This window comes from Cryptomeria japonica, chromosome 6 (genome assembly GCF_030272615.1).
Source record: "Cryptomeria japonica chromosome 6, Sugi_1.0, whole genome shotgun sequence".
Taxonomy (NCBI): Eukaryota; Viridiplantae; Streptophyta; class Pinopsida; order Cupressales; family Cupressaceae; genus Cryptomeria; species Cryptomeria japonica.
In genome coordinates, this window is record NC_081410.1 from 428644675 (window position 1) to 428668457 (window position 23783).

The 23783-nt window shown below is 36.6% G+C and overlaps 1 protein-coding gene across 1 annotated transcript; it reads left to right on the plus strand.

Annotated features, from left to right (window-relative positions):
* The first annotated feature begins 506 nt into the window (after nucleotides 1-506).
* LOC131047474 (uncharacterized) lies at nucleotides 507-19485 on the plus strand. Its single transcript, XM_059222074.1, has 4 exons — nucleotides 507-851; nucleotides 16042-16136; nucleotides 18793-18967; nucleotides 19056-19485. Exons 1-4 carry the CDS (start codon nucleotides 707-709, stop codon nucleotides 19298-19300), a joined length of 660 nt encoding a protein of 219 aa, XP_059078057.1. The 5' UTR covers nucleotides 507-706; the 3' UTR covers nucleotides 19301-19485.
* The last annotated feature ends 4298 nt before the right edge of the window (nucleotides 19486-23783 follow it).

The window sequence follows — 23783 nt, forward strand, 5'->3', positions numbered from 1 at the left end:
ATAATAAAGTTGCATGCAATGACAACAACAAAAAAAATCTGATATATTGTTTAACATCTGTGAGTGCGCAAAATTAACTATAACGAATACTGATACGCTTCCCCTGACCTCTATGTACACATCATACCCTCAACCTATAAGATATCCAATTATTATTAAAATCAATATATGATCACTCCTTTACTTTTATCCATCAAAGCTTTAAAAAAGGCAAAAACTTTATCTCAAACAGTCTCTTTTATAATACCTACCGAGTGCTTTCAACTCAACTTGCCACCTAATTTTCCTTGTGAAGTATGAAGAGACATTTGATTCCCTTATTACCTGACCCAATACAGATGCACTCAAAGCAGTCTAAGTTCTAGTGGCCCATTTCATTCACACCAGTTTCAACATTGCTAAAACTCTCAACTGCCGCCACCTCTCTAACAGCGATGTGACACTGCAATTGGAAGCAAGTGCAAATGACTCACACACACTAAACCCCACACCAAAACAAAGAGTCGGTCGTATGAAGTGCCGACATGTTCCGGACAATGACCTCCAATATGCCTCCTCTTTACATTTAAATAAGTTTCTTGACAAGTCTACCATTAATCATTGTGTTGGTGTCTTGTCAATCCAGTATCATGGTCTCTTTTAATCAAGAAACATGGTTGCTGGTCTCTTCTAATCCAGAAATAAGTGGAGCTCTGTAGAAGAATTAATGGGTACAAGCGCAATGGGACTTCTCACAGTTATAGCAGTGTCTAGCAGCGTGGCACTCTTGCTTCTGAGGTACCACAAGATAAAGTTTGAGTCTCATGGCCTTCAACCTCCTTCTCCAGTGCGTTCATGTATTGCTGCTTCAGGTAAATAAAGAAGTCGTTTTATTTTAGTTTTAGTTCAGTCTGATAATGGGTCATGGAGTATGATTCAAAACGTTGATGATTCAGATGATGGGTCATGAAATATGTTCAAAATATTGATGTTAAACAAATTACATCATCAGAATCTAAAAATCTATGTACATTGATATTTTAGATTGTGGTAACTTTGCAGGGAGAAGACGCGGCAGCCATAAGAAAGTCCATTTCGCTTTAGATGTTGTAGAGCCTTGTAACAACCAACCTATTGAAGGGAGGGGCATAGACAACTGCAAAAAGAGTTTAAGCAACTGATGCGTTTGTCAAATAGCATTTTTATCAAAAGAACCAGTGGTTTGACTGAAAATGTTTTGAGATGAAGAATTCATTTGTAATACTAAATACACGTTATTGAAGAAGAGAGTAGTTTAGCAGTTTCTAGATATGATTATGTAGTATCATATTTTAAATCACATTCTGTAATCTATCATCGCAAATAATTATAATGACTGCAATTAGCTTTTAATGTGTATCAAATTGATACCAGTTTTTGTTTTGTACATGGGAAGTACTCTTATATGTAGTGATAAGGCCTTGTTCTACTTCTGAGGCAAATTTATGAAGTCTCTGAACTATTTTGTACAGAGTTGGGTCTTAATTATTTTAAGGTAGAGAACTTTCTGTGGGCTGAATGTTTCAGTAGTGGGGGATAATCCATGAGGATGTTGGCACTTTTGAGAAGATATGAAGGCCCACTTGGATTGAGAGTTGGGGCCATCATAAAAAGTTGAATGATGTTGACTTATTCAACTTGTTAAATGTGATGTGTATATTGGCATTACAGTCTCTCCCATATGGCTATGGGTGAGTCGACAGATCATGACAGAATTTTTGTTATAGTATATTCTTTGAGGATGTTTCATTTTGTGCCTTAAGGAGTGCAATATTATACAATAATTTATGAAGGGTTGAGAGGTGTAACTACTTATAGTTGTATTGATTAATATTATTTTATTCGATATGAGTCATTTAGTGTTTGTTTGATTGATTGATAAGATTATAAATATTTTGTAGTTATTTTTAATGAATGAAAATTTTAACTACATTTTGAGTAATTGCTGATCAAGATTTTGAAAATTGATATAAATTAGTCTTAAAATTATGAAATGGATTCAAATATAAAATGTGAACATCTTTTTATTTGCACATGAATTTGAGAAGACCATTGTATTTTTGTTATATATATTCACATTATATATATTTTTGATGAATACTTCTATTAAACTTTATATTAACAAAAGAGAAATAGTGTAATATTATAAAAAAAGGTAGGGTGGTAGATGGCACACTCACAAAGTCTAACAAAATAATCAAATGCTAGGGGTCAAGTCCACTAAAAACTTAAGTAGCCAAGGCTACACTATGTGAGTGAGTAGGATCCTGATCATTAGGCTTCCCCAAACATATCTTTAGGGGTAACATCATAAATCAACTCCCAACTAGTGAGAGTGGCAATGTCACCTTCATTCTCCTTGGGAGGCTACTAATCATAGATTAGAGAATTTGGGAGATATAGGTGAGAGGATTTAATAGAGACAGACTAGCTAGAATCATGTTTGGGAGATGGTGGACAAGAAGGCTAAGTCTATCGTCCATAGGCAATACATCCTTGATTTATCATGTAAGGGACCATGGGAATGAGAACCATGAACTCCATGTTCACTACCTTAATGAATGGTTGCACCCACATCAATGTTCCTAAGGGGAGGTGGGGTCGGGAGGAACCTAAGATATAGGGTAGGGGGCATTTCAAAGTGGTCCAAAAACTCATGGAAATGGGAAACTTAAAGTATAATTTTGTTAGCTTGCCCCTAATCTACATGAGAACATTAGAGAAAATAACTAGTTTAGTATACAAGGAAAAAAACTTATCCATGATAGAATGAGTAAAAACAGTATCATTCCTCTACTTTCAAATACTCAAAAGTATTTCCACCCTAAAAGCATGTCAAATCTACGAATACTTATGTGGGACACAAAGTCAATCTCGAAGAAAAACTGTGTGTCAAGAAAAAGGAGAAAGTCTAAGGAAATCATGAAGCCAATTAAATCCTTACTAAATCTAAGGGTAGAACCAAAATATATGTTTAATAGATTCTAGGTGAATACAAAAGGGATAATAGGGATTAGGAATGCCCATGCGAGAAAGACGAGTCCCCAAATGAAGGGTTTATTATAACAAACACCAAGAAAAATGAGTTAATTTTGGCTACAACATCATAGATCATATATCCTAACATATTTTTTGCCAAGTCCCTTGAGAGAACTAAAGCTACCAATGGAGAATGATGCAATGATCCCCAATCCTAGTCGTCTTAGATATGTAGCAATGATTATCTCTACTCTATAAAATAATATGTATCTCATTATTTTAACTATTGCTTCCTCCTATAATGGGTGTCCCTAGATATTGAACTCTAAAACCACTTGTAGCAAGTATCTCCTCACCCTAATAATTGAAATGTATCTTGTAGTGGGTATTCCTTAACCTTGACCTCTAATACCTCTTATTCTAGGCATTCCCTAGACTCTATTTGTGCTTCTTCCTATAATAAGTGTCCCTAAAAATTAAATCTTGAAACCCACTGTAGTGGGTATCTCCTAGCTTAACTTGTAACACCTCTCATAATTCATATTCCTTGGACCAATCTCTATTCCACCATGAAATTTGTACATCCCAAATCCTAAACCTTGACACTCCATATAGTATCTTTGATCTTTGATACCTCCTATAGTGAGTATTCCTTGCATTAATTGTTGACACTTCCTATTGTGGTTGTTCCCTGGCCTTTATACTTGTTGTACACACCATACGATTGATAGGGGGAGGGAGTGAACCAGTCCAAACCTAATGCTTAAACTTTATTACTTAATCCACAAAATATTCACCCTTATTCTTATCAAAAATAATGAAAGATATAACAATAAAACACCATGCACAAGAGAACACTAAAATTACGTGGAAAACCCAAATAGGAAAAAAACATGGTGAGAGTCAACTTACAATATGTGAAATGATTACAATATAGTTTTAGGCTCACTCCCAAGGAAGAACATTTCTCCCTGAAGGACTTGCAAGCTAGAGCGCACAACACTCATATCATCAACATGAATTTGATCTTCTATATATACCATCTTCTTCATTAAAAACATCAATTAGGTCAACCAAAACAAAGGACATGCATAGGTCCTATCAAATCAACCACCAAGACATAATTGTGGTGAAAGTAGTCCAATCCAGGAGATAAAGGGGACCTAAAACATCTTAACACTTATTTTCAAGCAAGTAGGGACAATTCACATGCTATCAATCATCCTCCAAAGGTTGGCAACAAGGTAACATTTATAAATACTAAACAACATGCCATAAGTCAACCCAAAACATATATTCTAGATGAATAAGCCCAATGTGGATCCTCACATGCCAAGGTAGGACCTAAAATCAATGCAACCCAAACTTCTAAGTAAGCAAAGACATCCAAGGATTCTCCACATATCAAGAAACCAAACCAATAGGTAGAACTAAAGAAGTAACCCTGAAACACATATTCCAATTATTATGCGTCATCAAACATACCTTCTAGAAGTATGTGGATCACATTAGGATGTTCCATGAACATTCATCAACACTCTCAAATCCTTCCTTCTTCATATCAAGATCGTATTTGCACAACATAATTGATACTAAACACTTCATTTGAAATAGGCATTCAAACATAGATCATAATATCATTACTTGCAGACCAGAACACCTTTTGGTAATTAAATTGAGACACATAAAAGATGATCCTCCAAGTCGCAACACCAAAAACACTAATTCAAATAAATGCAGAACATTGCTCGAACTACTTTTGACAAATAACTAGGTTGTCAGCCCACAACAATTACTAACTAGGCCAACTGCAACACTAGGGACTTGAAAAGATAGGAGTGCAATGTCCAAAGAGAATAAACATTATATCCAATTCCGCAAAGACCATTTTTGCAAAAATGAAGGAATGTAGAACATTCTTTTGGAAACACATCAAAACATACTTCTTATACCAACTCACTCCATCAAGTTTCCAGGAACCTTCACATTCAATACATCATCTTGTCATGCATCTAATCTTCATCTTAATATCTCAACAAATTTGAATATTAACATATCATCACTGCCATCAACATTATCAATATACAAACAATAGGCATACATCAAACACCATGGACATGGACATCCACAAACCATCTACAACCAATATCCATTTGTTCATCTCATCAACCTCTTCATACCAATTAAGAAAATCATGTAAACAACATACAAACAATAGCCATGACAATCAATAGCCGATGCAATCTAATCATCCCATGCTCAATGATCTACTCAATAATCACACATGTTTGTCACACCATTATTTCCAACAAACACTTCCTCCTCAATCACTGCAACTACATACAATCAAACATGTCAGTCACACCATTTCTACCTACAAACACTTCCTCAACCACTACAACAATCATTGCTTTCTAATGCACTAATCAAGAATCATTCATTTCTATAGGGTATGTGCAGGATCATGGTGTGCCAAAACAGGCCCTTAAGTGGCAATGAAATTTCAGAAAATCAGAGTTATGCAACTTGACATGAAAATTTGAATAAGTTGTGAACGTTATTTTTAAAATATGTAAGAAGAGAATATATAGAAAATTGAATTTAGTTTCTAAGCTACTAGTTTTTTTTTGGAAAAAAAAAATCTTATTTGATGAAAATTTCAAATTTCAATGCAATGGTACTAAAATTTCAGGAAAAAAATAAGAAGTAGACATATGTCTAACCACCCCAATCACAATCCAATCTTAATATTTTTTTATAATATTTATAATATAAGTATTAGACTCATGTCCGGATGTGAAACACATTTTTTTTATTTTTTTTTATTTTTTTTTTATAAATTAAATAATTATTTATGAATTTTTTACTATAGCTTTTCAGAAATTCAGAAACTCCTACATCTGACCACCTTAACTTGGTCAAAACCTTATGAAATTTATTTTTTTTAAATTTTTCCCTATAGTAGACAAAGCATAGGATGTGATGCATGTTTCGGTTTCAAAAAATGTTATACCGTTTGAAAGTTATGAGTGTTTTTCAATCAGTATATCAATAAGGACTATTGTCAAAATTCAATTAAAAAATAAATAATAATTATTTATTAAAGTCAAAATAAGACAAGCCTTATATTGTTGGAAAGCTAGGAATGTCCTTAAAAAACCCTTTTCGTTTTTATCAATTTTGGCTACAAAAAAATTCGTCAGCCACTAGTGTAAAGTCTGGAAAATCAAGGAATACTGAAAAACACATTTTTTCAGTTGACTTTCTAGGCTTGTCACTTCTAAGCCAAATACCAAAGCATTCCCGAGCCGAAATTTGAAATTTGAAAATTTGACTACAAAAATCGGATATCGATATCCGATTTTAGTACAAAAATTTGTGGTCCCCAAAAAATTTCCCATTGCCGCCATTTATCTAGTAAACTGCCACATGGCAGAAATTCGATATCTGATTAAATCGGATATCGGATTTTATTAGTCATATTTGAGAGAGAGAGAGAGAGAGAGAGAGAAGGAGAGAGAGAGAGAGAGAGAGAGAGAGAGAGAGAGAGAGAGAGAGAGAGAGAGAGAGAGAGAGAGAGATCGGATATCGAATTTTATTAGTCATATTTGAGAGAGAGAGAGAGAGAGAAGGAGAGGGAGAGAGGGAGAAGAGAGAGAGAGAGAGAGAGAGAGAGAGAGAGAGAGAGACAGACAGACAGACAGAGAGAGAGACAGAGACAGAGACAGACAGAGACAGAGACAGAGATAGAGAGGTGGAGAGGGAGGGAGAGAGAGAGGAGGAGAGGGAGAGAGGGAGAGAGGGAGAGAGAGAGAGAGAGAGGAGGAGAGGGAGGGAGAGGGAGAGAGAGAGAGGAGAGGGAGGGAGCAAGAGAGAGAGAGAGAGAGACCATATGACCCCTAACGACACAATTTGGTGCCTTAAGGGGTCCTATGGTGTTGTTAGGGGTCATATGGTGTCTTGGGACACCATAGGACCCCTTAAGACACCAAATCATGTTGTTAGGGGTCATATGGTGTCCTAAGGGGTCATATGGTGTCCCATGAACCCTTATGACCTCTTAGGACACCATATGACCCCTAATGACACCATATTTGGTCGCTTTGGGTCATATTGTGTCCTAAGGGGTCATATTGTGGCCTATGACCCCTTAGGACACCATATGACCTCTAATGACATGATTTGGTGTCTTAAGGGGTTCTATGGTGTCGTTAGGGGTCATATGGTGTCCATAATGGTGTCATAACAGGTCGTATGATGTCCCAAGACACCATAAGAACCCTATGGACAACATAGGACCCCTTAAGACACCAAATCATGTCGTTAGGGGTCATATGGTGTCCCAATGTTGTGTCCTACGACCCCGTATGACACAATATGACCCCTAACGACATGATTTGGTGTCTTAAGGGGTCCTATTGTGTCATTAGGGGTCATATGGCATCCATAGGGGTCATATGGTGTCTTGGGACACCATATGACCCCTTAAGACACTAAATCATGTCGTTAGGGGTCATATTGTGTCCTACGACCCCGTAAGACATAATATGACCCCTAACAACATGATTTGGTGTCTTAAGGGGTCCTATGGTGTCGTTAGGGGTCATATGGTGTCCGTAGGGGTTGTATGGTGTCTTGGGACACCATAGGACCCCTTAGGACACAATATGACCCCTTAGGACACAATATGACCCAAAGCGACCCAATATGGTGTCATTAGGGGTCATATGGTGTCCTAAGAGGTCATAAGGGTTCATGGGACACCATATGACTCCTAACGACACCATTGGACCCCTTAAGACACCAAATCATGTCGTTAGGGGTCATATTGTATCCTACGACCCCGTAAGACACAATATGACCCCTAATGACATGATTTGGTGTCTTAAGGGGTCCTGTGGTGTCGTTAGGGGTAATATGGTGTCCATAGGGGTCATATGGTGTCTTGTGACACCATAGGACCCCTTAAGACACCAAATTGTGTCGTTAGGGGTCATATTGTGTCCTAAGGGGTTGTAAGACACAATAAGACCCCTAACGACATGATTTGGTGTCTTAAGGGGTCCTATGGAGTCGTTAGGGGTCATATGGTGTCCATAGGGGTCATATGGTGTCTTGTGACACCATAGGACCCCTTAAGACACCAAATCATGTTGTTAGGGGTCATATTGTGTCCTAAGGGGTCGTAAGACACAATATGACCCCTAACGACATGATTTGGTGTCTTAAGGGGTCCTATGGTTTCGTTAGGGGTCATATGGTGTCCATAGGGGTCATATGTTGTCTTGGGACACCATAGGACCCCTTAGGACACAATATGACCCCTTAGGACACAATATGACCCAAAGCAACCCAATATGGTGTCATTAGGGGTCATATGGTGTCCTAAGAGGTCATAAGGGTTCATGGGACACCATATGACCCTTATGGACACCATATCACCCCTAACGACACCATAGGACCCCTTAAGACACCAAATCATGTCGTTACGGGTCATATTGTGTCCTACGATCCTGTAAGACACAAAATGACCCTTAACGACATGATTTGGTGTCTTAAGGGGTCCTATGGTGTTGTTAGGGGTCATATGGTGTCTTGTGACACCGTAGGACCCCTTAAGACACCAAATCATGTCGTTAGGGGTCATATTGTGTCCTAAGGGGTCATAAGACACAATATGACCCCTAACGACATGATTTGGTGTCTTAAGGGGTCCTATGGTGTCGGTAGGGGTCATATGGTGTCCATAGGGGTCATATGGTGTCCCATGAACCCTTATGATCTCTTATGACACCATATGACCCCTAATGACACCATATTGGGTCGCTTTGGGCATATTGTGTCCTAAGCGGTCATATTGTGTCCTAAGGGGTCCTATGGTGTCCCAAGACACCATATGACCCCCAACAACACCATAGGACACCTTAAGACACCAAATCATGTCGTTAGGGGTCATATTGTGTCTTACGACCCCTAAGGACACAATATGACCCCTAACGACATGATTTGGTGTCTTAACGGGTCCTATGGTGTCACAAGACACCATATGACCCCTATGGACACCATATAACCCCTAACAACACCATAGGACCCCTTAAGACACCAAATCATGTCGTTAGGGGTCATATTGTGTCCTACAACCCCGTAAGACACAATATGACCCCTAATGACATGATTTGGTGCCTTAAGGGGTCCTATGGTGTTGTTAGGGGTCATATGGTGTCCATAGGGGTCATATGGTGTCTTGGGACACCATACGACCCCTTAGGACACAATATGACCCCTTAGGAAACAATATGACCCAAAGCGACCCAATATGGTGTCATTAGGGGTCATATGGTGTCCTAAGAGGTCATAAGGGTTCATGGGACACCATATGACCCCTATGGACACCATATGACCCCTAACGACACCATAGGACCCCTTAAGACACCAAATCATGTCGTTAGGGTTCATATTGTGTCCTACGACCCCGTAAGACACAATATAACCCCTAAAGACATGATTTGGTGTCTTAAGGGGTCCTATGGTGTCGTTAGGGGTCATATGGTGTACATAGGGGTCTCTCTCTCTCTCTCTCTCTCCCTATCCTTCTCCTTCTCCCTCCCTCTCTCTCTCTCTCCCTCTCTCTCTCTCTCTCTCTAAAATATGACTAATAAAATGCCATGTGGCAGTTTACTTAATAAAAGGCGGCAAGGGGAAATTTTTTGGGGACCACAAATTTTTGTACTAAAATCGGATATCCGATTTTATTACAAAAAATGAAGAAAAAAAGGGTTTGTGGGCCATTCTGTATGGGTCAATTCAAGAATACCCGTATGTTTTATCTATTAGACTAAACCATGGTCATAAGCTTCTATTAGACTAAACTATGGTCATAAGCTTCTATTAGACTAGACTAGATTGCACCTATGGTTTTATCTATTAGACTAAACTATGGTCATAAGCTTCTCTCCCAATATAAAAAATAAAGCTATTGTTTCTCCTACCAACTCATTTAGAGCATAATTTTTACTCATTGGCTAAAACCCTCTATAGTGTGGAATATAAAGCTATAGTTTAGTAACCCCTTTACAATTTCACACTCTATTTGGGCCTATGGTGTCCCAAGACACCATATGACCCCTAATGACACCATAGGACCCCTTAAGACACCAAATCATGTCGTTAGGGGTCATATTGTGTCTTACGACCCCTTAGGACACAATATGACCCCTAACGACATGATTTGGTGTCTTAAGGGGTCCTATGGTGTCACAAGACACCATATGACCCCTATGGACACCATATGACCCCTAATGACACCATAGGACCCCTTAAGACACCAAATCATGTCGTTAGGGGTCATATTGTGTCTTACGCAGTTGTAGGACATACTTTAAACACTTATCATTTTATAGACAAAATCAAAATTTCATTTACGATCTGGTAGGATAAAGGCTAAATCATAATTGATATGTTGAATTGACAAAATTATACCTTAGGATTGATAATGGTGGTGATGCAATTCTCTTTAGACAAGTCCTCAAAGTGTGAATGCAATAACATGACAAATGACAACACAATTCATCATGAAATCATACTTAGAGATAAGTTGATGTAGCTTGTTCCTCCTTGTATTCATATCTACTCTTAAATTGAAGGAGTTAGGAATTCTTGATCATTAGAACTTGAAATGAATTATATAGGATTTGTGATGATAAATGATTACTTTATATAGGGTAATCAAGATATTTTTGGATTTAAGCCAACTTCCAATGATCAAATGAAAATATCAAGATTGGATCACAAATGGAAGGAATTGACACACACACATTTGGATTAGATCCCTTTTGGATGCCTAGTCCACTCAAAAAGGGACCAAAAAGAGTGATGTCAAAGCATCATGGCCTAAGACATAAGATTTGGTCTCAATCATAGCGTATGAGACAATAGGATAGTATAAGGCCCAAACAAGCTTAAAATGACTCAAGAGAAGACTAAAACAAAGGCCCAAATAGAGTGTGAAATTGTAAAGGGGTTACTAAACTATAGCTTTATGTTCCACACTATATAGGGTTTTAGCCAATGAGTAAAAATTATGCTCTAAATGAGTTGGTAGGAGAAACAATAGCTTTATTTTTTATATTGGGAGAGAAGCTTATGACCATAGTTTAGTCTAATAGATAAAACCATAGGTGCAATCTAGTCTAGTAATGGGTAATGCTCTTCAAAGTGGATAAAGAAATCTCTAAACAAGGTGATGAAACATAGTTTTGGTTAAGGCTTAGTAAGGGTGCCAAAAGTGACCTATTAAATGTCAAAATAATGCACTAAATATGCCCTCACACAATTAGGTATAAAAATATACATTCTTTCTATGCAATTTATACAAATTAGTTCATGTTTTTTTAATTGAAAATACTTCTATAATCATACTATGCAAATATAAAAAATAAAGTATAATATAACTTTTTTAGAAAAAGTTGTTTGTTAATAAATACTCTGAACATAATTTACTCTTAAAATGAATATTAAATTAACAAAGTTAAAGTAAAAAGAATTGTTCAAGTATTTAAGTATTATAAACAAAAAAAATTGTATAAATAGGATATCGGTTTTAAACTCAAAATAACAAAAGAGTACTTAGAATAGAATAACATAGAAGATTTTTAATGTTCATAAAACCAAAGATAGTTTATGGGCCATCAACATTGTCTTTCTTTTTGTTTTTGGAAGTGTTGATCTTTTGTCACTAATTTCCTAATGGACTCTTTCATTCTCTAAACCATCTTCTCATTGAATAGATCTTGAAATGAAATCAGTGCTAAATTACTTATAATACTTTTGTAATCATACTATGCAAATATAAATGAAAAACTATAAATATATATATTTTTTTAGAAAAAGTGGTTTGTTAATAAATACTTTGAACATCTTTAATCCTAAAATAAATTTTAGATTAACAAAATTAAAGTAAAAAGAGTTGTTCAAGTATTTAAGTATTAGAAACAAAAAAAAAATGTGTAAATAGGATATTGGTTTTAAATTGGAAATAACAAAAGAGTACTTAGAATAGAATAGCATGGAAGATTTGTAATGTCCATAAAAAGAAAGGTAGTTTATGGGCCATCAACAATGTCCTTTTTTATTTTTGGAAGTGTTGATCTTTTGTCATTAATTTTATAATGGACTCTCTCATTCTCTCAACCATCTTCTCATTGAATAGACGTTGAAATGAAATCACAGCTAAATTATTTATGTAGCTGACCTGAATGTCATTGTAAGCTTTACATTTCAAAATAAAGTGTTTTTTGTTTTCACTATTTTAAATGCGTATACTTCTTTTAGCCATTTTTATCTATATGTTTCACATTGAACAAAATAAAAGCTAATTTTCAATTGAACTATGAGAATCTAATTGACCTCTGAATAAGTCTCTCCTAATGATAAAAAATGACATTAAATACTTCAAGATAATATTTCTTCTTTCTTCCTAACACCTTCTCAACACTAAGGGCATGTTCCCATGCGGCTGCTTAGCTTATTTTGGCTAGCAGCCGCTGCTCAACTTTTTAAGGAAATATTTGTGGAGCAGGTGGCCCCATGAGTATCTTTTTTTCTGCTAATTTTTAAGTGACAGCTTAAAATTGGTATTAATAATATTAGTAATAATTTATGCATGTTAGTGAACAGATTTGTCCTTTCTTAAAATGATCAATTTTAAACTCTGTCGCCTTCTTTTAAAGACAAGTGTTCAGCTAAATAGTTGGGTAAGTGTTGTATAAACCACTTCCCTCTGAATTTTCCATAGGTACAACTCCCTATTTCATTTATTCAAGGAATAATCTAATTAATTTTATTTTAGCAGTAGCTTTTAACTTGAAAGCATGTAAGGCTGCCTACTTCATTCTTGGATGAGAGGCCAATATTTCACACATTTTTCCGAGAAAAACTATCTTTTTAATCTTTACAATACAAGAGATGAAAGTAACTGAATCAAAGTTCAGAACACTATTCACACAATTCCAATAAGAAACAAACAGATAAGAGAAATCAAATCTATTCTCAAAGAAAACAAATCTTTTCCTAAGAACAAACACCCAAAGGAAGGAGCACCAGAAAAATAATAATTTTCTGCAATAGAAAGGTCATTACTGCTATTTGATTAGATAAGCGTATGCAAAGATATGTATCTACACAGATTCAAAACCCACATATTTTCCTTCTCCCAAAAATAGTATGATCTTTATATATATATTCTCCTGCAACAAAGGCACGATAATACATCTATAAATCCTTTTCCATTCCAGTTTTAAAAGTCTGATCCTTCCTTCTTCAAAATAGAAACTTCACAAAACAGAGGGAAAACCAAAAACTAACTAAAATTTTGCTACTAGATCTAACCCCCATTCTATCTATCTGGGGAGGTCTCCCTAAAAACTTGACCTCCCCTAAAACAGTTACGAAACCAACAGATGTATCTTAGGACAGATGTCCCGAAGTTTTTGCATAAACATGAGAAATTACAAAAATAAAAGAAACCGGGCTTGAATCAATGCATTATGTCAATTTCCATCATCATCATCCTCTCCGCTTTCGCGGGCGTCATGGGCGGTGGTGAGTTCTTGAATAATAGATTGGCTCGGAACTTTCATCGCATTGAGCTTTGCCTTCGCTACCTCCTTATTCCATCGGTGCTTCACCATCTTTTCAGCATGTTTCGACAACTGATCATTTCCAATGAAAGTCATGGACTCAATCCTAGCCACCCTTGTTATATCTTCTAGAGTGAAATTACCCTTGGTCTTGATTTTCTCCATGTTTATCTGGAAAGCCCTGATTGCATCCTGTGTGTTCAACCCACAAATTCCCAATTGCCAATCATGGTCAGGGTTAACCACCTTGTTATCATTAACTATACTGCATTGGAGATCCTGGAGCTCGTAAACAGAGGTCTTAGTGTCGGAGATCATAGACTTGAAGGTAAGCACCCGCCACATTATGGTTTTCTTTAGCACAAAGAGCTGACATTCATCCGCTACTAGTTTGATTGAGTGTTCCGTCAAAAACCTGGTAACTCCATATTCTTCTATTTTGGTGAACAAAGGCAAGATATTCTGCCACTTGTGTTCCTCCTTCTCCCATGACACAAGCTGATTTTGAACTTCGGTGATAAGACTCTGTATCTCATCGCATAACCTCTAGGAGTCGCTGATGTACTTCTCCCTGTCCTTGAATATTCCCTCAATCCATTTCTCCACGGCTTCTACAATACTCTTGGCCCGTTGAACTTGGTTCATCAACTTTTTATTTTCTGGCGAGGTTGGGTCGAAGTTCTCTGTAGCATGAGATATTGGGAGAGAACCAAAGCAACCAATACTGTCGATGAACTGGGCAAGAACATTTATGTGTCGCTTTAACTTTCTCTTTTCTCGCCCATGTTTTTCCGATCTGGTGAGCATTTTCTTTGCCGATACCTAGAAGAAATGATTGTCTGAGTCTCTACTCATATTTCCCAGTTCCACCTTCGTGATCTCGAAATCATCAGGGCTAGCCTCCTTGTTTTCGTCCTTGGGTTTGTACGAGGCAATTTCAGCGACCCATTTTCCAGTTCCTTCATCATTGTCTAGGCAAGCGGCGGTCTTGAACCTTTTTGGCTTAAGACTCTTCTCTGTGTACTTAACGACCATTTCCTGAATCGGAATAGTCACGAGAAGAAAATTCCGTTTTCTGTTCACCGAAGTGGTCAACCACTTAGGAGTTGCACTGGAGCTGGTTGTTCCTTCGATTGCTTTAGAAGGTGGCGTCATAGCCACAGTCACTGTATGAGAGTCCAGGGCATTAGCAACATCACTATCCAAGTCTTCAACTTTAAATATCTGGGCATCAAGAATCGTATCTTTCACCCCTGTATCCTTTTCTTGATCCATCTTTCTTTGAGCGGCACTTCGGGACCGGGTATGCCGAGGAGTACATAAATCCAAAGTTGAATTAGACCTATGTCTAAGTTGGGGTGGCTTGTTATCCTTACCTGCATGAACATGCATAGAAGCATTGTTAGAAAGATGCTTTGGTGAACGTAGAGGGACCTCATTACTCTTCGTTGAATTAGACTTAACGCCTAATTTCGCTGCTTTCTTCTTGGCAACCCACACTGTGGTCCTTTCCAAAACTTCTTTGGTCCTTAACTGTATATCATCTCTCTTCCTCATCCCAGTCAATTGGAGGCATTTCAATTTCTGCACGGGCTAAGTATCCTGGTTCGAATAGCTCTAGATAGTCCTCTTCGAGCCCCTTAGTGTCCAACTTTACCTGCAATGAAACGACTTGTTCTAACACCATCCTCATGTTTCCCCTTTTGAACACCTCAAGTTCATCAGTACAATCTTCCCCAAAATCCTCTAATTGTGGCATTGGGAGGTATGGCATTAGACCCAGACTTCAGAAAAAACCCTTATTATCGAAACCTTTCCTTTTAGGATATAAGGACAAATTGAAATTCCTGAGATCTGCTCCAATACTCAAAGCATCAGACATCGAACTGCAGGACAACACGCCCAATTGGATGGGAAAATGACTCTCCCATTTATCCCTGGGTTGTGCCTTTTTTATTACAGAGGTCAATTGTCTACATATCTCTGCCAGAACAAAGCAATCTGAATAAAAGTGAGGGAGTTTGAAGGGCTCCTCTTCAAAGCCACCTATCCTTATGTAACAGAAGTGTGGAAACTGGATATAAAAACTACCAAACCTCTTTATCAATGTCTGCGCATCCTTGGAGGTTCTTTTGGCTTTCATATTCTTCAATTCATGACATAGGTCACCCAGAAAAGCATTGTGCACCCTTCTGAAATCCTGTAAGGCCTTATCCTTTTGCAGCATGGGATAGAACTCATATACGGAAACATCCTCCTCAGTGAGTTGTTTCGATATTCCAACCAACTCCTTAACACACACCAAACAATACAAGAGATATGAAGACATAAAGAAGTTCTATTTGAACTGTTTAGCCATACTCAGTTGTTCTCTCATTGAATCAGTAATCAATTCAGCCCAATCCAGATATTGCTTCCCTTCCAAAACCAGCTGCACGTAACAATAAATCCAGTCGTCGAAGCTGTAAGCTTCAACAGATCCTCTGGCCCGATGCAACAAAAGTATAACATCATGAATATGAGGCAACATGTGATTCTTATTAGGATTCTTGGGTAACCTGGAACCACCTCTTTGAGGAACCTTCAACCAGAATTTTGCTACATTGTTACGGTATCCGGTTTTGTCTGCGTTGAACTCGGTGATTGACTGAGCAGGGGAAAAGTTGGAGAACTGGTAATCGAGTATCTTGAAGACGGAGGAAATTACTTCATGATTTATGGCAAGAAGGGTTTCACCATTGTCTCTCCTAATGGTCTCAGACACTGGGTCATATCTAGCGATACATTCCTGAATCAATTCTGGGCAAGGAACGGCTGGGGGAAAAGTTGTCGCTTCTATGAGGCCGCTACTCAAAATCTCCACACCATAAGATTTGTCAATTCCCTTAAACACCCTCTATTTCAAAACCTCAATATTTTCCCCTTTTAGGTCGGTATCACTAACTATGGGTTCGGTACATGCGAGGCTAAATACATTCCCAAACAAGTGCAGTGTAGACTTCATAATTTAAAGCAATGAGCCTTAATCGGTTGCAACAAAACTTTCTATGAGAGAGAAAATGCAAACAAAAACTACTGGAGAGAACAAGAAAAGGACTCACCTTCACAGTTGAACAACCAGACGACGACTAGCAGCAAACAAGACTTCTATCCAGGAAAAACAAAAAACCGCAGTAGCGAGGAACAAATGCAGAGCACTAATAATCCTTCATACCTTATTAGTGAGGGCAATGATACAGAACCATTAAATGCAATAATTCCAATTTTCAGTTTGAGTGTGTTAAATTTGTGGATTGGACATCGCACGCATGCATTGAATGCATGGCGACATTTTTGAAGTAACCGCCAGTTCCCGAAATGATTACTTACTTTCGAAAAGATAGGAATTGACGTCACTTTAAACATGGTTCACCTTCCTCATATCTGGCAATGAATGCACCCAAATCATTTAAACCCACGGGACCCACCAACTTCGTACACATCTGAACATCCTGAACAAACTTCATTAGCGTTCAAGTAGTTCAAGATGTACGTCACGCTCAAGGAAAATCTTTGCCAAGAAAATTAATTATACCAAGCTGCTGACCATTTGTGCTATATTGAACATGTTGAACACGTTTGAACCTCTTGAACTTGGTTCAATGAGTTCAAAACCCGAAGAGAAATAAAGTAACATTTTTCCGAACAAGAAACTTTTAAAAAGCCACTGCAAGACACTTAAAGAAAATATTAGTATGAAAAACCTCCCTAAACACCTAGGAACCTATGGAACCTAAATGACCTGTTGAACCTGGTTCAAGATGGTTCAACGTGTTCACAGAGTTCAACCAATTACTAAAATTCGACATTTGTAATTGAAAGAGAAATTACAGACATACTAGGGACTTGAACCAAGGTGTCTCAAGAAAGATAAGGACTCTGAATAGAAGTTTTTATAGGATGATTCGCTCTTGCCATGAGGGATAAATGACGCAGTAACAATGCATAAGAAAAAATAGAAATAAAATGTTAAAAAAAAAGAAGGAACCAAATTTGTGAAGCCACGTAGCATTTTTGGCAATAAGCAAATGTTGTTTATTTCCAGCCCCCCCTATTTTCCCACAGCTTACCTTATGTTCCCATGCGACTGCTTAACTCTATTTTCTACTTAAATTTAAGCAATTAAGTGTTCCCATGCAACTTTAAAATTGTGAAAAAAAAAGGATAATTTGGAATCTTTCCCTATTTTGGTGGAGCTGCTATTGTTTAGGAATAAAAAATAAGCCATGGAAGAAAAGGGGGGGCTGGAAATATCCAGTGACTGCTTATTAACAAATGTGCCGCATGGCTCCACAATTTGCTCTCCCTCTTTTTTTAAGATTTTATTTCTATTTTGTTTTTCAAATTTTTAGTGTACAAATTAGTATTAATACTATTAATACGAAATTAAGATATTTTGTTTAAAAATAAGTAGCAAAGATAAATATTCATAGGGCCAGCTGCTCCACAAATAATTTCTAAAAATATTGAGCGACAGCTGCTAGCCAAAATAAGCTAAGCAATCGCATGGGAACATGCCCTTATTTTCAATTCTTAAATAGTAGCTGCTCCACTAAAATAGCAAAAAATTATAAATTATCCTTTCCCAACAATTTTAAATTTGCATGGGAACACTCCAACTGCTTAAAATAAGCAGAAAATGAACTTAAACAGCTGCATAGAAACATGATGTAAATGCCATGCTAACCTAACAAGTGCTCTTTCACGAGTCTTTCTTAAACTAAGCAATCTTCCCGTGTGCAAGTAAGGAATCTTAAACTAACCCACAACTCTAGTCTTCCACCTGCCATGCAAATATAAAACAACATGACACCACGTCCAAAAGATTGTGAGCGACTCTTGGCCATTATTTTAACTCCACCTTTGCAAAGAGTAGGGCCGCCATTGAAGCTGCTGGCATCTCAGGTCCACCTGCTGACATCATTGATGACCACCCAACATTTAAAAGAATGGTCAATAATTCTAACCACTGAATTATAACTGTTGGGTTTCTTCAGGATCACACCATAAAATGTGATGAAAATGAATTCTTGAACAGTGAAATCGGGCTAACGCTCATCATCCTCAAGCTCTGTTCTTGATTCTCAGATTGTTTTATTTCGTCTGGATTGCATAAAAGTCGATTGGAATCCTTGTGGGGTGTGATCTTGAGAAAAGAAAGAATTCAATAATGGTGGGAAAAAGCACAGGAATAGGATTGCTGACGGCTGCAATAGTGATTGTGATTATAGGCCGCCAAATGCTCATTAAACCCACAAACCATAATTCAGCCACGCGCTCATGTCTTTCTTCAGGTAGCTTTTGCTTGCATATATTTTGTCCACTGCACAACAAATCTGAGTGTTTTTAATTGATTTTCTGATTAATTTATGTCTTCTCCAGAAAAAAGGAATAAGACGAAGAAGAAGGTCCATTTCGCTGCAGACATGGTGGAGCCTCGGGACTGTAATCGGGAATACCGTGGACGACGGATTCCGGGCAAGATGGATTCAGAGACCACCCGGAATACTTGCCCTTCAAGAAATCAGTCAACTGAGAAAACAGAGCACAAGATTCCGGCCAACAGAGTTGCTCTGTACAATGGAATTCTCAGCTATCGTCTGCAGCAAGCATCTTTGTACCACTGAGAATTATGTGGGTTTTAGAAACGCCCCCCTTGTATTTAGATCTTATAGCAGAAAAAATAGATCAGAACCTTGAGATTGTGCAAAAGTAATCCAGGTTTTGTAACCCATCACAAGTAGATTGATGATTTTGTTATTCATACTGCTGATTTTCTCAAGTTAACCATACATACTGTTAATTGGGGTATTCAAAAGGTTTTTTATTTGGATCATACAGAATCATATTGTGTTTTATTGCTTTCAATCAACTATACATACTTTTAATTGGGTATTAAAAAAATTGTTTTTGAAATTGATTAGGGGAAAGGACCCATTCCAATTCTTGTGATAGAAGTTGTTGGTTTAATACCTCAATACTTGCTGATTAATGTCTAACCTTTGTATAACATTGCACCAATAGTTGTATGATAAGTACCAATAATTGAATGAAATATACCATTTGTTGTGAAAAGTAACCAATCATGTGATGCCACATCAGCTGCACAAGTATCGGGGCCCTTTTGCACACCTATTGGTCTCACTTTTTTGGGGGCTGTTTTGGACACCTTGGCAAAAAACATGCTGATGTGGCATCATATTTGATGATGTGGCCCTGAAACCTTAGTTATAAGCAGGGGACTTGCCAAGTAAGCTGTTGTAAAAAAATTTGAGTGATTTGAAATTTCCACATAGGATTTTGAGAAGCGTGAAGTTAGGATGCACAACTATTGGGTCCTTTCCCCTATGTACGCCACACACTAAGAAAAATATTAAGTTTGGAGAAAGTTAGTCAACTTCAATTGTTTAACACTTTTAAGTCTAGAAGTGTAAGCTTAGTGAAAGAAAACGGAATTAAAATTATACATTAATTAAAGTGTATATGCATGTTATCATTCTTATCAATTGAATTTAGTTGGGAGTCACTTTTGGTATAGATATACTCCTTCCTAATTGAAGAGATGTCATTTTCTATGCAATTCAATTGTTTTAATAAAAAAGGGGGAGTATACATATGCATAAGTGGTTTCAATTTTGACCAAATGACTACCAACTTTGTTATGTATGTGCAATGAACCTTAATGACTTTTTTATTTTATTTTAATTAAAGTTAAAATTACAACAAATCACTTGAGTTGTAATTGTGATCTAAACATTTAGCAAAAAAGTCTTACTGGTCTTCATCCATATTTTATATGTGAAATGATATGACTTTAGATTTATAAGTTGTAGGTCAAAGATTTAAAGTTGAATCGTTTAAATATGTTTCTTATTTTGTTTATCGAAACAAAGAAGTCCCTAATTTATAAGTTCATTCTTGGGACTATAGGCAAGAACACATTATAATGAAAGAAAGGAAAGAAAAATAAAATTACAATTATACATTAATTAAAGTAAATATTCATGTGCTATCATTCTCATCAATTGAATTTAGTTGGGGGATGAATTTTGATGTCGATGTATGTCCCCTTATAATATTATAATTGATTATACAAATGAAGAGATGTCATTATCTATGCAACAATATAGATGAACAAAGAGTTTCAATTTTGACCAAATGACTTTACCAACTTTGCTATGCATGTGCAATGAACTTAATAACTTTTAGTTGATTTGTTTTAATTAAAGTTGAAACTACAACAAATGAGTTGGGTTGTAATTATGATCTAAAAAAATACAAAAGAGTCGCATGTGAAATTATATTTTAGATTTATAAATTGTAGGTCAAAATTTTCTAGCCAAACCATATAAACGTGTTTTTATGAGACTTAATGAAAGGATCTTTCTTGACATTATGATATATTCCAAACCAACTCATGACATATGGGTTTTACCCTTCCTAATGGCGTCGATTGGACTACTCCTACTCTAATGACAAAAGCTAATCAATTGGGGGAAATTTCGATAGACTACTCCTTTCACAGGGAAGGAGAGTCTAGTGAGTGATACCAATATCATTGTTTAAGATAAGAGTCATACCAATTGACTAACTCATTTTTTGATGAAAGAACACTTGATGGTGCACTACATGTGTTGATTTCTAGAGTTGGGGTTAGAGCTCTTGATGTGTTAGGGTGTTGTCTTGCGAATTCACCTCTTTTGTTTGTTTGTTGGGAAGAGGCAAAAACTATTGAGCATCCATTCTTATATCTCAATTAGTATTTGCAAGAGAGCACATTCTTTCATATAGAATTATTCTTGTGTGTGTCTCATGTTGACCTCATGAATTTGTCTTGGAATTGTCTTGATTGAGCATTTCTTGTTATATTGATTTTCTCAAATTTTACTTAAGATTCCTTCAATATGATTCTTCTTGATTTAATGATGCATTGGACATGAGAAGTCCAAGTGATGGAATAAGACTAATTTTGAGAGAAAAATCTTAGTCCATTAATCCTAATTTTTGTGTAAGAACACATTATAATGAAAGAAACAAAAGAAAGCATAATTAAAATTATACATTAATTAAAGATCATATGCATGTTATCATTCTTATCAATTGAATTTAGCTGGGAATCACTTTTGGTATATATATACTCCTTCCTATAATATTATAATTGATCATACAAAAGAAGAGATGTCATTTTCTATGCAATTCAATTGTTTTAATAAAAAAGGAGGAGTATATATATGCATAAGTGGTTTCAATTTTGACCAAATGACTTTACCAACTATTTTATGTATGTGCAATGAATCTTAATGAATATTTTGTTTTATCTTAATTAAAGTTAAAATTACAACAAATCACTTGAGTTGTAATTGTGATCTAAACAAAGCAAAAAAAGTCGTATTGATCTTCATCCATATTTTATATGTGAAATTATATGACTTTAGATTTATAAGTTGTAGGTCAAAGATTTAAAATTGAATCATTTAAATGTTTATTATTTTGTTTATCAAAACAGAGAAGTCCCTAATTTATAACTACGTTCTTGGGATTGTAGGCAAGAACACATTATAACGAAAGGAAAGAAAAATGAAATTAGAATTATACGTTAATTAAAGTAAATATGCATGCTATCATTCTCATCAATTGAATTTAGTTGGGGGATGGCTTTTGGTGTCGATGTATGTCCCCTTATAATATTATAATTATCATTATCTATGCACCAATATAGTGTTGGCCATTTGGAGGAATTGATTATGTGTTGCATTGATTTTTTGTCATTGATGTCAACATTAATTGTTTTGGTTGCTTTACCAGTATTCCTCTGGTCCCGGTAGGTTGTTTGGTTTCTGGTTGGATTGGATCATCATGTTCTGGTATGCTCTGGTATGTTTGGGTTATGGAATTGGCTTACTCATGCTCATATTCAATCAGTTCATTTTGATCTGGTGACGGATGCTATCCTGTTTCCTAGTAAGTTTGGTTTGTTGTTCCAGCGAGGGTTTCACCAACATAGCTTTGTTGAATATCTTTGATGTTATGCATTAGTGGTGTTGGTGTGGCTTCTAGTGGAGATTCAGGATGCTATCGGTGATCATGTTAGAGACTTGGTTGATTGGGATCATTGCTTTAGCGTGTGTGGACCTATATTGGGTCTCAGTTTATCTAGGTTATGGACTACCTTAATGTAACGTGTGGATTGGCCTTCTCTGTTTTCAGGATTTCTTATGGGTTGGATATTATTTGTTTGGTCTCTGGCCGACATGTTTTGTAATTATGTAATTGCTTTATTGTTTGCTGGCTGACCTTATTGTTTATGGTCGAGGGTTTGTATATATATGATGTAAGATCTCATTGTAGATCATATAGGAATGGGATATGGATATGTAAGGAGCGAATAATGTAATAATCATTTAGGTAGAGGATTTGGTCGATCATTGGTGATCGAGTTGGGTTTATGTAAGAGGATTTAGTCCTTTGGTATTGAGCTTAACCAGAACTATACTCGGGCATAGGAGATGCTATCTTTGCAGTTCACTCATTTCTCCGGATTGTAGTCTGGATTTCTATGTAGTTAGTGAGACTCCTTTTGTGACGAGCAGTGCGCTCTAGGCTGTTGGCCTTCCTGCAAGTCCAAGCCCCTCAATTGTAATTCACATACTTATTGCAGAAGTATTATCTGACTGTGGGTAGGCTTCCCACCGTGGTTTTTCCTTTTATCAAGTTTTTCACATATAAATCTTGGTGTCATTTGGATGATATTTATTCTTTGATTGTTGTTTATGCTTAATTAGTTTATCTGCTATTTCGGTAATTGGTTTATGCATTCCAGTATTGATCATTTGGGTTTTGGTATTAAAGTTTTAATTGCTTAAGGTTTCGATAATCTAGTGACAACTGATTCACCCCCCCTCTCAATTGTCTTCTGGTTATTTGAACTGTCTAACAATTGGTATAAGAGCTTTGGTCCTCTCTACAAAAGCTTAACCGCTTGAGGAAGATCCTATGGTGAGTAACGGTTCAAGTTCATCTGGAGCTATCTTTCAGAGAGATATACCTAGGCTTGATGGAACAAATTACAGAGTATTGAAGATTTGGATGGAGACTCATCTGAGATGTCTT

Excerpts from the sequence above, each read along its gene's own strand:
- LOC131047474 (XM_059222074.1), top strand. The coding sequence starts at position 707 with ATGGGTACAAGCGCAATGGGACTTCTCACAGTTATAGCAGTGTCTAGC. Across the intron at positions 16,137-18,792 it reads TCTGGCCCGATGCAACAAAA|TCGATTGGAATCCTTGTGGG; the intron begins GTATAACATCAT and ends ATTGCATAAAAG. Across the intron at positions 18,968-19,055 it reads GCGCTCATGTCTTTCTTCAG|AAAAAAGGAATAAGACGAAG; the intron begins GTAGCTTTTGCT and ends TGTCTTCTCCAG.